The sequence below is a fragment of the Melanostigma gelatinosum genome, assembly GCF_949748355.1.
Source record: "Melanostigma gelatinosum genome assembly, chromosome: 15".
Lineage (NCBI taxonomy): Eukaryota > Metazoa > Chordata > Actinopteri > Perciformes > Zoarcidae > Melanostigma > Melanostigma gelatinosum.
Window position 1 is genome coordinate 10,800,812 of NC_136648.1, and position 12,812 is coordinate 10,813,623.

At 44.4% G+C, this 12,812-nt stretch overlaps 1 protein-coding gene across 2 annotated transcripts in view; it reads right to left on the reverse strand.

Annotated features, from left to right (window-relative positions):
- dnm3b (dynamin 3b) overlaps positions 1–8,608 on the reverse strand; it is a 19,308-nt gene extending 10,700 nt beyond the window's left edge. For both annotated transcript variants that reach the window (XM_079285087.1, XM_079285086.1), the window contains exons 1-12: positions 8,394–8,608; positions 7,524–7,922; positions 5,330–5,403; positions 4,990–5,139; positions 4,445–4,648; positions 3,406–3,504; positions 3,003–3,163; positions 2,526–2,668; positions 2,186–2,321; positions 1,490–1,557; positions 746–884; positions 473–559 (exon numbers count right to left, since the gene is read on the reverse strand). In XM_079285087.1, coding sequence (XP_079141213.1) covers positions 473–559; positions 746–884; positions 1,490–1,557; positions 2,186–2,321; positions 2,526–2,668; positions 3,003–3,163; positions 3,406–3,504; positions 4,445–4,648; positions 4,990–5,139; positions 5,330–5,403; positions 7,524–7,684 — 1,422 coding nt within the window. In that variant the 5' untranslated portion in view covers positions 7,685–7,922; positions 8,394–8,608. The remainder of the gene's footprint in view (positions 1–472; positions 560–745; positions 885–1,489; positions 1,558–2,185; positions 2,322–2,525; positions 2,669–3,002; positions 3,164–3,405; positions 3,505–4,444; positions 4,649–4,989; positions 5,140–5,329; positions 5,404–7,523; positions 7,923–8,393) is intronic.
- Positions 8,609–12,812: the final 4,204 nt, after the last annotated feature.

Here is a 12,812-nt window from a genome sequence, read left to right on the forward strand (position 1 = left end):
GGCACATAAAACCACAATGTGTTGTTTTTACAACTAGCTTTGTTGAACAGATTAAACAAACCAGATGTAAAATGTCAATTAGTGAGCTTTAGATGTGCTGGTATGTGGAGTTTGTTATTTTCAGACAGAACCAGGCGAGCTGTTTCTGTTCCCAGTTTTTGTGCTAAGCTAAGCTAACCAGCTGCAGGTGGAAGCTTTATATTTACTGTACAGACATGACAGTGGCATTGATCTTCTTCAACATTCCCCAAAACTATTTCTTCAAATGTATTATGTTATGCAGAATGTGTATGAACAGTAATCTTTTTGGTTAATTGGTAACTTGTTTATAATTCTATCACAATACAATGACAGACACGGGTATAAAACTGGCTCCTGAGATACGTGTGCACACCTGCCACAGATCTTCCCTCATAAACAAATGTGTAGAGCCATAATTTCAAAGTAACGTTTGCAAATGTTCGAGTGTTACCTGGTCCTTGGCCCGACCCTCTCTGTCTCGGATATGTGTCGTCACAATTCTCTCAGTTTCCTCACGCAGCATGGGGAAGCAATCCAGCTGAAAACACATGTTACAGAATATCACTCACTCCACGCAATGAGGAATGTGGAATAACGAATAATAAAAAAAAAAGAACTCAGAAACAACAGTGGGCTTATTTTTAATTTTCCTTCTTTCATTACTCCATCTTTCCTTCCTGTTAACCTCCAGATTTCAAAATCCCCCATAAACCACATGAGCTACCTTGTCAGAGCACTGGCGCACAGTGTTGATCAGTTCCTGGATGACCATGTCCACACACTTGACGCAGGGTCCCTTCAGCTTTATGACCTGCTTCTTCACAATTGCCTCAAACGCCATGTCTGGGGTGAAAAGTCCAGTCCTGACACCCACCAAGAAGAAGAGGGAAAAAAAGGTATAATTGTGATGAAGCATATATTCTGTGGCGGTCGGTGGTTGCAGTAATAAAGGGGTGAGTGCAAAAAACTTGTATTGATGTGTTAAAAAACAGTCATGGATAGATATTGGACCAGCGATTGTTGTTGAAGGGACTTCAGGCTAAAATGTGGTGTTACTTTAAATGTCAGATTTCTCGCTTGGGTGGCAATTCTTTTGGCTGTGGTGGCTAACCGCTGCTGAACCAATATAGAAACACACAGAGAGGCTGGACAGAACATAAAAAAGGACGACAGGCTCCTCCCTTGTTTACAAATTTCCATCCAAACCATGTCATTTTAGGTTTTTACCAAATTTAAAGATCTGTATTTTACCACATCAACATTAATATATGTGACTGTCTTTAGGCGGTGAATCAATTCATTTATACCTTTATAATGCTAACGGGCAGTGGTAGTATCACTGGTAGGTATATCTCAAATATTTGGAGGAATTTTGTGCCTTTTGGGTAAAAACTGATGAGGCTGTGGTGCAACGCAGGGAGTATAGAAAATGAGAAATGTTTTTTTAGTTAGGTATATTCATTCCTACCTGATACCGTGGATGTTTTTGATGGCATAACTGATCTCACGACGCATCTCCTTCTCATCACACTCCATCTGAAGGGAACAGAGAAGTGTTTAGACAGCAGATACAGAGAACAGAGTTATTTAACTGTGAAAAAGAAGAATTATCAGAAGAAAAAAGAAAGAGAAATTTGTACTGTGAGTTTGAAAATGTGTTGATAATAGTGAAGCTATTTAGGGCTCATTCACGAAGAGAGGACATTATAAGGTGTGTATAGAGAGGAAATAGAAATGTAAAATGTATAATTTATATTCAGCCTTCAAGACTAAATTGTGTTGAAATGAGATAAAAAAGAAGTCATTAGTTCAGCTGCACTTTCTTTTGCTTCAGGAATTTTATAGAGCTGAGTGTCATAGTCTTCGTACAGGATGGGACAGGCAGATGACTGCAGGCGCCATGGCTATCTTTGAGTAAAATGACGTGATAAACTGGGAAGTTGGGAGTTTTAGCAACCTGGGAAGAGTGTACATTTTACATTTAAAAAATGATACATGGTGGGATTCCAGTTAGTTCAATATGTTTTTAAGCCAACAAATCTTCAAATTTGAAAAAAAAGATATATTTAATTGAAAGAGGTCAAATAATTGTACCCTAGTAGATTATTTCATTTGTTTTTGTTTCTTTGCAGTGTGCCATCTTCCTCTATGTGCAACATGTCACCTTGACGAGCTCAAAGGGGAAACGCTCATGGAAGATGCGGTTGATTTTTGCTCCACCAGACAGCTCCACTGTGTCCACCTGATCCCCTGAGCCCTCAATCCTTTTCTCAAAGTCCACAGAGAACTGCTGCACCATCCTGAACACACAACAATGTAAAAAAAGCACGATAAATAAAAGACCAGCAGTGACTTCTAACATCTAAAATAAGAGCGGATAAGCAATGGGGGGGCCATGAGAGAAAGTAATCTCTGCCTGAGGTCAGACCTTTTGTAGGAAACGTAGCTTTTATCAACAAAGTGTCAAGTAAATGCTGCTGTTGTGAGAAAATGGGGGCACTGACTGCAACAGCTGCTTGGTTTTGCGGGATGGGTCATCGGGTCGGTATCCCCGGTATTCCTCGGCCTCCTTGTCCAGATCCAACAGCTGGGACTGCAGCTTGCTGCGGAAAGCTGGCAGGGTGTCCCGGATGTGGTTGGTCAATTGCTGTGGAGACACAAAGCCAGCAAAATTAAACAAATTATAATCACATGGGAGTCAATAAGTAGATTATGTTGTTGGCATTTTGGCTGTATACAGTGATTTACCAATAAAGACTGTAACCGTAGATAATGTATAACACAGCAGAGACAACATGGAGTGCCTGTCTGAGAGAAATTATAAATGATTAGGAGCTGAACTAGAAAGAGTGAGTGCATTTTCCACGTACTGACACCCACACTGATGTGCCATACAATGGAAAAGGGAGAAAGAAAACAACACGGCCGCCCTCTTATTAATTACGTAAAGTGCATGTGGCAAAGCACCGGGAGTAAATCACCTCGTTGAGCACTCTCTGCAGTCGTGGGGTGCCCATTTTCTCAGCCATGTGCCTGTATGATGAGTGGGACAAGAAGAACTTCCTCTCAGCCTCCAGCGCTGCCTTGATATCTTTCTTCCCATCGATGTCCTTTTGACTGCGATTCACCACTCCAATATAACCTGGGAATCAATAAACATGGACGCAAATTGAGAGAAATAATGAATGTTAATCCCGGGAGATAGAGGCAGCGAGACAAACTGAAAGACAAGCGGTGAAGTGAAAGGAGGCAGAACAAGAACAGAGTTATTGGACAATGTGATAAAGAGCACAGTGAGAGACTTTGAGAGTGTTACAAGAGAAAAAAGCAAGTACACGAGCCAAAGTGATTCTGGCTTGCATAGCTCACTCTACTGTCACACACCTCTTCGCAGCGGCAGCAACTTGTTCTCCAATATCTCTCGGGCATCTGTGCCCTCGTCCATCAAATCCAGTTTGGTGATTACTCCAATCGTCCTCAGACCTAGAAAAGGGGTTAAAAAGAGTGAGGAAGATTGTAATGGGAATTTAGAAACGCTTGTTGGAGGTTAAAGGAACTATTTTCCTAATCGTTTAATGGCTTGGGTCACTTTTCTGAGTAGAAATGCTAAATTTGCTCGTAGCATCTTCTTAAATGGGAGCTTTTGCTCTCTTTTATATCATTGTAAATTGAATATATTTGCGTTTTGGATTGTTGAGCACTTTAAAGACCTTTGCCCAGTTCCAATGCAGCTTCACGTCTATCTTTTCCTTTCCTTTATTCCTTCCCTCTTGCGTACTTCTTTCTTTACTCTCATTTAAATTCTGCTTCCGCCACGTCATCCTTTCCAAGCATCTTTGGCTGTTACCATCCCATCTCTCTGTTCCCTTCTATATCCTTCCATCTCACTCTTCTTGTCTGATATTATTCATCCCTCCCACAAGGGTACTTTGTTCAAGACCTCCTGTTCGTAGCTACTTCATCCTCCTCTCCTGTGTCCTCCTGTCTGAAGGCCAAACTTCTTGAGCAGTAAATTGATTCCTTTCTTACCCTTCTTCATCATCCCACTTACACTGACTGTTTTTCCTTAGCATCACCCTCTTCTGTGTTTTTTTAATTCCACCCATCTCTTTCTGATTTTCATTTTCCTCTCTCCTCATTTATCTTTTGACGCTCTCCTTATTCTTCCTTTCCCCTTTCTCTCAGACCCTCGTTTCTAATATTAATGTGACACTTGATCGACCCCTGTAGGGAAGGGAACCAGGTCAGAGACTAAGCACCATCCCTGCAGCTGATGGAGATTAGATGTCTTGTTAAGGTCAGTTTCACTCACCACAAGGCCTCCTTTTACGTGCTTCATTCACTTCCATTCAACATCCTACATTTGTCCTACAGCCTCCTTCGCCCCCAATATCCTTTCCATGCCCTCGTGCCCTCGTCTTACCCTGTGGATCGACATCCTTCGCCAGTTTGAGAGCATCAGAGTTGGCCAGGTCAGAGTTGGCCGGAGTGACAGCCAGGATCAAGCAGCTCTCTCTGGTGATGAACTGCATGATCATCTCCCGGATCTGCTGCTCGATGTCTGCGGGCTGATCTCCAACCGGCACCTTAGTGATCCCCGGCAGGTCGATGAGAGTCAGGTTCAGCACTGCACGGAGACAGAAATGCAATATAAATAGAACCGGCCATAACCTGTGAGACATTTCTGTAGCCTGTTGTTCGTCAATCTTCAGAAGTTACTGAGTTATTCCCTTGGACTTTTAACTTTGCTCCCTACGGCAGGACATTTTTTAAATTAAATTCGAACTATTTGCTCTATTTTTCAACTGTAGTAAAACATCAAAAATCAAAAATAAAATAAGATAAGATAAGATAAGATAAAATCTAATAAAATAATTAATTCAATTAATTCAAAATTAATCCCTTAATTCAAAAGTGTTATTGTGTGCTGTTACTTGACAGTGAAAGGAAGGGAGATGAGCTTCGCACCGTGAGGAGAGTAAACACGCAGGTTGATGGGGACGGGAGATATTCCTCTGTTGGCCCCTGTGACGCGGTCCGTCTCGGCCTCGATCTCTGTGCGAACCTCATCGAAGTCTGTGAACTTCTTCCCTTTGCAATGGAGGAATTCAGCCCATTCTGAGAGAATGAAAATGAAGATATAAAACTGGGATTAGTCGTGGCTGTGCTGCATGTGTCTGAGAGAAAAATAATGCCAGTGTGAGGGGAAAAAAGCAGTACCATTTAAAAATGGGCAGAGGGGGCGGCTGCATATGTGTGTATGTGCGCATGCTAGCATGTGTGGGTGTGTAAATGTGTGTACGCCCACCTGCAGTGGCGCTGATAAGCTGCAGAACCAGGGGCCTGCGGGTGACAATACCAGATCCACGGGGCAGAAAGTCCCTGAGGAAAGACCAATCAAAAGTCATTGTATCAAACCACAGTTGATGTCGACATTTATCAAAGACTATATGGATAGCTATTGGTGGTATACTGATAATTTCATCTTGAGGCTTTTTCCCCTCTGAACTCTTGAAGGGAAAATATATTATTATTACACCCTATATGCAAGTTACTGTGGACCTTTCAGTGTCACTCATCTGGTATGTTATACGCCAGTTCAACGTACTCTGAGTGGAATAGGGGCCATTTAAAAAGACAGTAACTCCTGCAGCTTTCAGCTGCTGCTGCTGCAACAACCAAGTTCTCCAACAGTACAGAACAATGCGACCTGCTAAAGATCAGGTCAAAATGAAGAGCTGCATTGCTGACAAGAAGCTCTCTCATTTAAAAACGATGACTTCACCATTTCCTGAGGGGTTCCTGAGGGGAGAAACGAGTTGGTGTGTGTGTGTGTGTGTGTGTGTGTGTGTGTGTGTGTGTGTGTGTGTGTGTGTGTGTGTGTGTGTGTGTGTGTGTGTGTGTGTGTGTGTGTGTGTGTGTGTGTGTGTGAATATGTGTGCACATGCACGTGAGAGCATGCCACACAACTGACAGCCATCACGGCCACCTCCTATGCTAGAGGTCTGCTCCAAGAAAACCTTATTAACACATATCGACCCTCGGAGCTCTCTCTATGGTGGGATGAGTTAAAAAAAAGACCATGCAGCCCACTGCTTGTCCATTCAGCACTGTGCAGAGACAGTTCTGGACAGATGGACCATTACTCAGCATCACGACTCTCAATGAGGGCTGGAACAGGAAAAAATCTATTCATCCATCTGGAACTGCAAACATGCATGTTACAACTGCTCAAGAAAGGAACTACTCGGTCGCACTGAAGACAATCTAGCTGATGTTGCACTTCCACGAAATTGGGGAACTTGTGAGCCCCAGATTGAAAACAATCCTGGTAAATATTGAAGCATCAGAGGCTGAGACATTCATGATAAAGCTCCAAAAATACTGGATCCTACATTTACTGTACTGCAACTCAAGAGCATATTTCATTAGAAATTCCCTGCTCTCATCTTTCAAAATCAATACAAAATCAATACACCCATTTGTTTTTGGTAAATATGTTTAGTCTACAGCCTAAATCAGATGAAATCGTCAGAGGTACCTACTCAGATATTGCAAAACTTCCTCCAGAATCACAGAGGACATTAAACAGCAGATTTCACAGGTTGGGTGCAGTGTTATCCATGGCGAGCAAACTGACCTTTACGTGTAAGATCGGAGTGACCCTTTCATTTTTTATATGTTATATCAACTGGCACAAACACTGCACGGCAAAAAAACGAAATGCTACAATAAATGAGTCAATTTAGAGAGGTAGTTTTCCAGCAAATTCTGATATTAAACGAGCAATCAATTAAAATGTGCAATGCATGGGCTATAAGACAGAATGGTGCGGTGTTGTCGAGCGGCAAAAAAGGTTCTTGCAGCAGACATCTTCTAGCTAATGGGCAGTTGTTGTGGGAATCACCAGAATCACACTCCTTGTTGTTGAATACTTTATCCTTATCTTGAAGAAAACCATTAAATTAAATGCATCCGCTCATAATTTACTTGTTGTGGGTGACCAAAATCCAGGGCAAGATGATGAATATGCATGTGTGTTTTCGGGAGTGGGAGCAGGATGGTGTTTTAAAATGGTTTCATGCAGTGAGATGTCTCTGCACAATCTGCATTTCGTATCGGACAAAGACCATGACATCATTTTTTAAGGAGACAAACGGCATTTGAATGCCCTCCAAACGAGGAAGAGGTGGATATTTCTAGGACCTTGGAAGTAGCCTGACTGCAGTTGGTACTGATTGGACTGAAATCCCTAAGGTGCTGCTGTAACCCAAATACTGCTTCCCTCCTCTGTCAGTAGCCACAGGACAGTGTTGACAGTTTGTAGAAAAAAACAAAACTACACGTAACATAATTAAAAGGCATCATCAGAAGGTGCAGCCGCAGTGACTTAAAGCTGGAGAGAGATGGTTTGAACGCAGAGATTGGCTCCATAGGCCTCTTATGTCATCCTCAAGGTTAACCGGAGAAGGGATTATCCTATTTATGGTGGTCAATTTTACCTGCCTACAAAGTTCTCCAGCACGGAGCTCTTCCCTGCACTCTGACCGCCGACCACTGCGATCTGCGGCAGGTCCAGGTTGCAGGCCTGGCCGATGAAGCTGAAGGCATCCTGCAGCTTGTTGACCAGAGGGATCAGATCCTCCATGCCGCGGTTTCCCATGGTGCCTTTAGACGGGTGGACTCGGGATCAGCGAATGAGAATGGAGAGAGAGAGAGAGAGAGAGAGAGAGAGCGAGAGAGAGAGAGAGAGAGAGAGAGAGAGAGAGAGAGAGAGATAGAGAGGGGGGGGGGGGATGTGGCGCTGCTATATTAGTCCGGGATACCGCGGTGCTTGTTGATGGAGGCTAGTGAAGTCATCTAGCCGCACATTGCCCCGAGCCAAGCGAGGGTCGGACCAACTGTGGAAGAAGAGGAGAGAGAGAGAGACACCAAGAGAGAGAGAGATGTGCAGAGAAAAGAGATATGAACAGACAGGAACAGACAATTGCGCAGTTGCTCAACACAACCACCATAACCCCTCTCTCTCTCTCTCTCTCTCTCTCTCTCTTTCTCTCTCTCTCTCTCTCTCTCTCCCTCTCTCTCCCCCTTGCACACATACAAACACACACACATACACAGCGAGCAGCACGAAGCATATACTTTCAAGGGCATTTGATGAGTGGAGCTTTATAGGCTCCGTATACAGTGTCATTGAACAAACCCTTGCCCTCCAGAATCCACAAATCGCACGCGACCAGCGCGTAATAAAGGCAAAAACAACGCATCGTTCGCAGGGTGCAGATAGACGTTGACACACAATTCAAAATAGTCTCGTCTGAAAATATATCAGAGTAACAATCGCACATTTTAGTGCGTTGTTGTGAGCCTACCCCGCCTCAGGATTCCCTCGGTGTTTTCGGTGTCCGATGGCCCCGGTCGCTGTCCAGTGCTGAAACGACGCGCAGATCGGGCAGCAACGAGAAGTGACGAGACCCTGGACGATTATACAAGCGCCACCTGCTATGGCAGTGCATCAGCTTGATCGCAAATTCCTGTGCATGAATTGTGTTCGCCTGTGGGCTTGGTTCCGGTCGGCTGAATGTCAGAGCGATCTCATCCCGAACACCAATTCGCCTTTGACAGATTAATCATTTGCCCCCCCCCCCCCCTCTCTCTCTCTCTCCTCTGTTCCGCGGTGTAATTGCGAATCTGCGCCTTCACTCTTACACGATATCGACGCGGCGGAGGACCAATGAAAAGCCCGGGATTGGAGACGGAGTCAGAGCAACGCGGCGCCCCATTGGCTGGACAGGTACAGGTTAGGTTTACCTGAGCCCGCCTCCTGTTTACATCCGTGCCATTTCTGCCGCTGTGAGTCATGCGGCACGGCTGCGCATCGCTGCAACAGAGGAGGTGGATGCGCTCCTTCAGATCCCTGCAGTAGGTGCAGAAACCAGCCGTCGTAAATTCCATATTGCATACATGGTACGCGGGCCTGCAAGCCATGACAGTCATTTTTTTATGTCACCTTGCGTTGTGCACTATAATGTGATGAGCTGCATCCTTTATGACTTTGACCATATCGGCCCACGTTTGAAAACATGAAGTCCAGAAGGGTTCGTTTCAAGTGTGATGCTTGGTCTCGGATTGTCCTTGCCGACCGAGGCTGGTGGAGGCGGTCATGCGGAAAGGACACTGCCAATCTGCCTTAATCTCACGCATAACCTCTGTGCTAGATGACAAGTCTCTCTTCCACTGGATGTGGACATCGCCCATTAGATGAGCTATAGAGGAGAGATCCAATTAGCTCATCGAGCCCCTCTGCAAAGAGGTTGAAAAGGGGTCTGATGCCCTTCCATCTGCCTGTGACAGTCAAATCTGATCGATTAAGTCATCATTTGCCCTTTTCATTACGACCATGCTTTGGAGATGGGTCTAGTCAGCACTTCATATGGTGAGCTAACACTAGATGGCGTTAACAGTACAACCAACACAGCTCTGTGTGCTTGGGCCCTATTTGGGCCCAGTTGATATCTGCCATTATTTATTCAAAAATTCAACGATTCGGTAATATAATAGAGGGAGACACATTTTAAAATTCTATACAATCACAATCAAGGGAGAAAACACAAGTAGGCCTGAAAGTAACCAAATCTGTAGTTTAGGATATTATGAAGAACTGTCTGACTAGACAACTACCCTGTGACGTTACCTGAGTTACAGAGACAGCATCTGTGAGCAGAGGTATCCAGTGACATCAACATCCATCCAGCCTCTCTCCCTCTCTCTTTCTCTCATCCCTCCCATTCGTGTCCTGCCAAAGACCCTGCTTCCTGAGGTGTCTGCAGTCGCCAGGTCAGTATTGGCTTAAAAATATAGGTGGGCCTGTTTTTAGATCAGGACCCGGCAGCCTCTTCAACGGTGACGTGTCCACCTACACAGGAGGGACACTGTTACAAAGTCCTTTCCATGAGGTGTTTAAAGGATTCCGTCCACCGTGGCCCATGTACAGCAAAGTATTCTGTAGGTTTCATCAGGAGGATGGATGAAGGTTCAACGTGAACATCCACTTCATTAAACACAAGGCATTGTACTTATGGGTTTGCGCGTGTTTTGAGACAGATGGTAGAGTGCGGGTGGAAAACAAATAATTGGCATCAGGTCAAAGGGAGTCCAGGGAGAGTACTAGTTGTCAACATGTTGGTCTGCATGCGCCACTCCATCACTGCCCTGAATCGTCCATTACCCATGGTTCATTGCAGCGTTTGGACAGGATGGTGCTGTCTGAGCCCACTAAATGACCTCGCTGTGTCCAGTCTGAGCGGTACCTCAACATGAGCTGCTGTTGCAAACTAGGTCACCGCGTTTGTTTTTCAGCAGAGCCCAACAAGAAGTCACAGACAGTCCTGCAGACACAGCTGTCAAATTTGATACAGCCTTAGATTTAAATCTGCTTACATGGAAGGCATTCACTTGACCTTTCTTCCTTTCTCAAATGAGATTACAAGGCACCTGAGATGAGCTCAGGAGAAATATGTGAGCTCCTGTCATTTAAAGATGAAAACAGACCAAGGTTGCAAACTATTCATGGCTTAACAGTTTGAGGAAAATGAACAGACTCGCTTTTTTTCTTAATTTTCCTCTTTGCAGCTAGTTTGGCGGCAGAGTTGCTAAATCTTAGCCTGACTTGCACCACAGTGGAAAGGTCCGGTTGTTAAACTGTCATCAGTGGGATGAAAACAGTGGCCCCCATTACGTAACCCACATCTTCAAACAGTCCAGTCACATGGCGCAAAACACACACACACACACACACACACACACACACACACACACACCGATGCAATTACATTATGTGCTGTTGGTAGGAAAAGAGGAATTAACTGAAACTGTCGAATGTGCGTATTAGAACCAGAGGAATCCCGTAAACCCATACTTATAAAAGCAGCATGCCTGAAGGGTGATGCTCTGACAAATATTTTTCATGATTTTTACACTGTGTACTTAGGTGACGCAATGTCAGAAAAGACAGACACGAAAATTGGCTGTGGACAATTTACAAGGCAATACTTAGAGGGTAAACACGTGAAATATTAGCTGTCTCAGCCAAACATCAAATATGTTTTGTCATATTTTGAATTTTGAAACATCTGACTGTATTTAAGGGGTCATTATTTAGACTTTGATTTTTACTGTTGGCATCTGATGACATTACGCTGCTAAGTCCCTGTACCAGCCTACTTGTTATGGTGTTTTTAGTCATGCTGGTGGCGTGGCTGTATGGGAATGGCAACGTTGTTTTGTCCAGACTGAAATATGTCAACGTCTATTAAATGACTTGGATTCTGACTTTAGTGATCCCATGACTTTTCTCCTAGCACCATCAAGATTTTACTGAGTCAAGTACTCGACGCGATGATACCATTTCATAAGAACTTTAAGAATAAACATCACTTCCTGTTAGGCAGAGGACCCATTGGAAAGACCTACAGCAGACACCAAGTGTAAATTAGGTTGCATCAGTTGCATCTGATCCGTCTGTATGTTCGACTGTCTGTGTTTTCACAAAGGAAACTCTGGTGCCATGTCTGCGTCAGTAATGAGAACCTCTGGTGGCAACACCTGTATTGAGCGGTCGAAGACCAAACAACAGCTTCTGTGCTGAGGTTTCGTGTGTGTGGGCGTGTAATCCTCTGTGATTATACCTGCAGTCACAGCAGACAGCACGCCATTTTTAATGCTTCTCTCAGAAACACTTCCCACTGCCCCCCCCCCCCCCGTGGGCCCACTCAGTTGACACTATGCAACTATTGTCCCTTGTTTTCATTCTGCTCCATCAATTGCTCACTATGAATCAAACACAGTGACTCACATGCACTTCATCACTGACACCACAGCACGGGGAAAAGAGACTCTCACTCTCTCCCACATTGTGTCTCATGAAGTTCAGTTCGGTTCAGGCTCTGTGGCTCTAGTCTAAGGCATGTTGTAAAAATGTCACCTAAACGATGAGGTAGGAGGTTCAAGAGTGCAGTAGGAGCTGGCTCAAATCGTGGCAGCGGCAGCTAGTACAGGTACTTCCTGTTGCAGGCTCAGCTGCCACGGAAAGTCGTGGCAGCTGAGCCTGCAACAGGAAGTGCCTGTACTAGCTGCCGCTGCCACGATTTGAGCTTGCCCTTTCTCCAAGAGTGTTGAACCTCTCGAAACGTCACGTCTAAATGGCATTGCAAACCAACAAGCCAGACTGGCACCTACAGTATGCGAAGGCCTGTTATGCAACACCTCACACCTGTAAATGCACGTCTGGCGAGCCAACGATTGTTCTGTGAGGGTGTTATTCAAATTATTCATGGCTCAATGGATACTTATGATGTCGATGTCTTAATGAATCAGTGTGAGAGAACTGGCACGCACAAGCCCACCTTCCTGCTTCATAAAATCTCTTCTGCCGGACTTCCTCTAAATCCCTGATCAGATTGTAGTGGCTGCTGCGCAAACAAACTCAGCAATCGCACTGTTTCTCTCATTAGTTTTGTTTTTCTTCGACGATCGCAATGTCTCCCCCCCCCCCCTCCTCTCTGCTTCCTGTTGCATCATATTATGGAATTAATATTCCATATTGGGATTGTACTTTAAAAAGGGCTTTTGAAATAACTGCCAAAATAACTATGATGTCAACTATTTTTCGCTAATTTTGCCGTCTGATAATATTACTCATATTTGGTTCACGGTCATTTTTATTTGCATTATTTTTCTGAGGTACTGTAGAACTCAGTAAGGTAACCTTTCTGTAGCCTTTAAGACAGTGG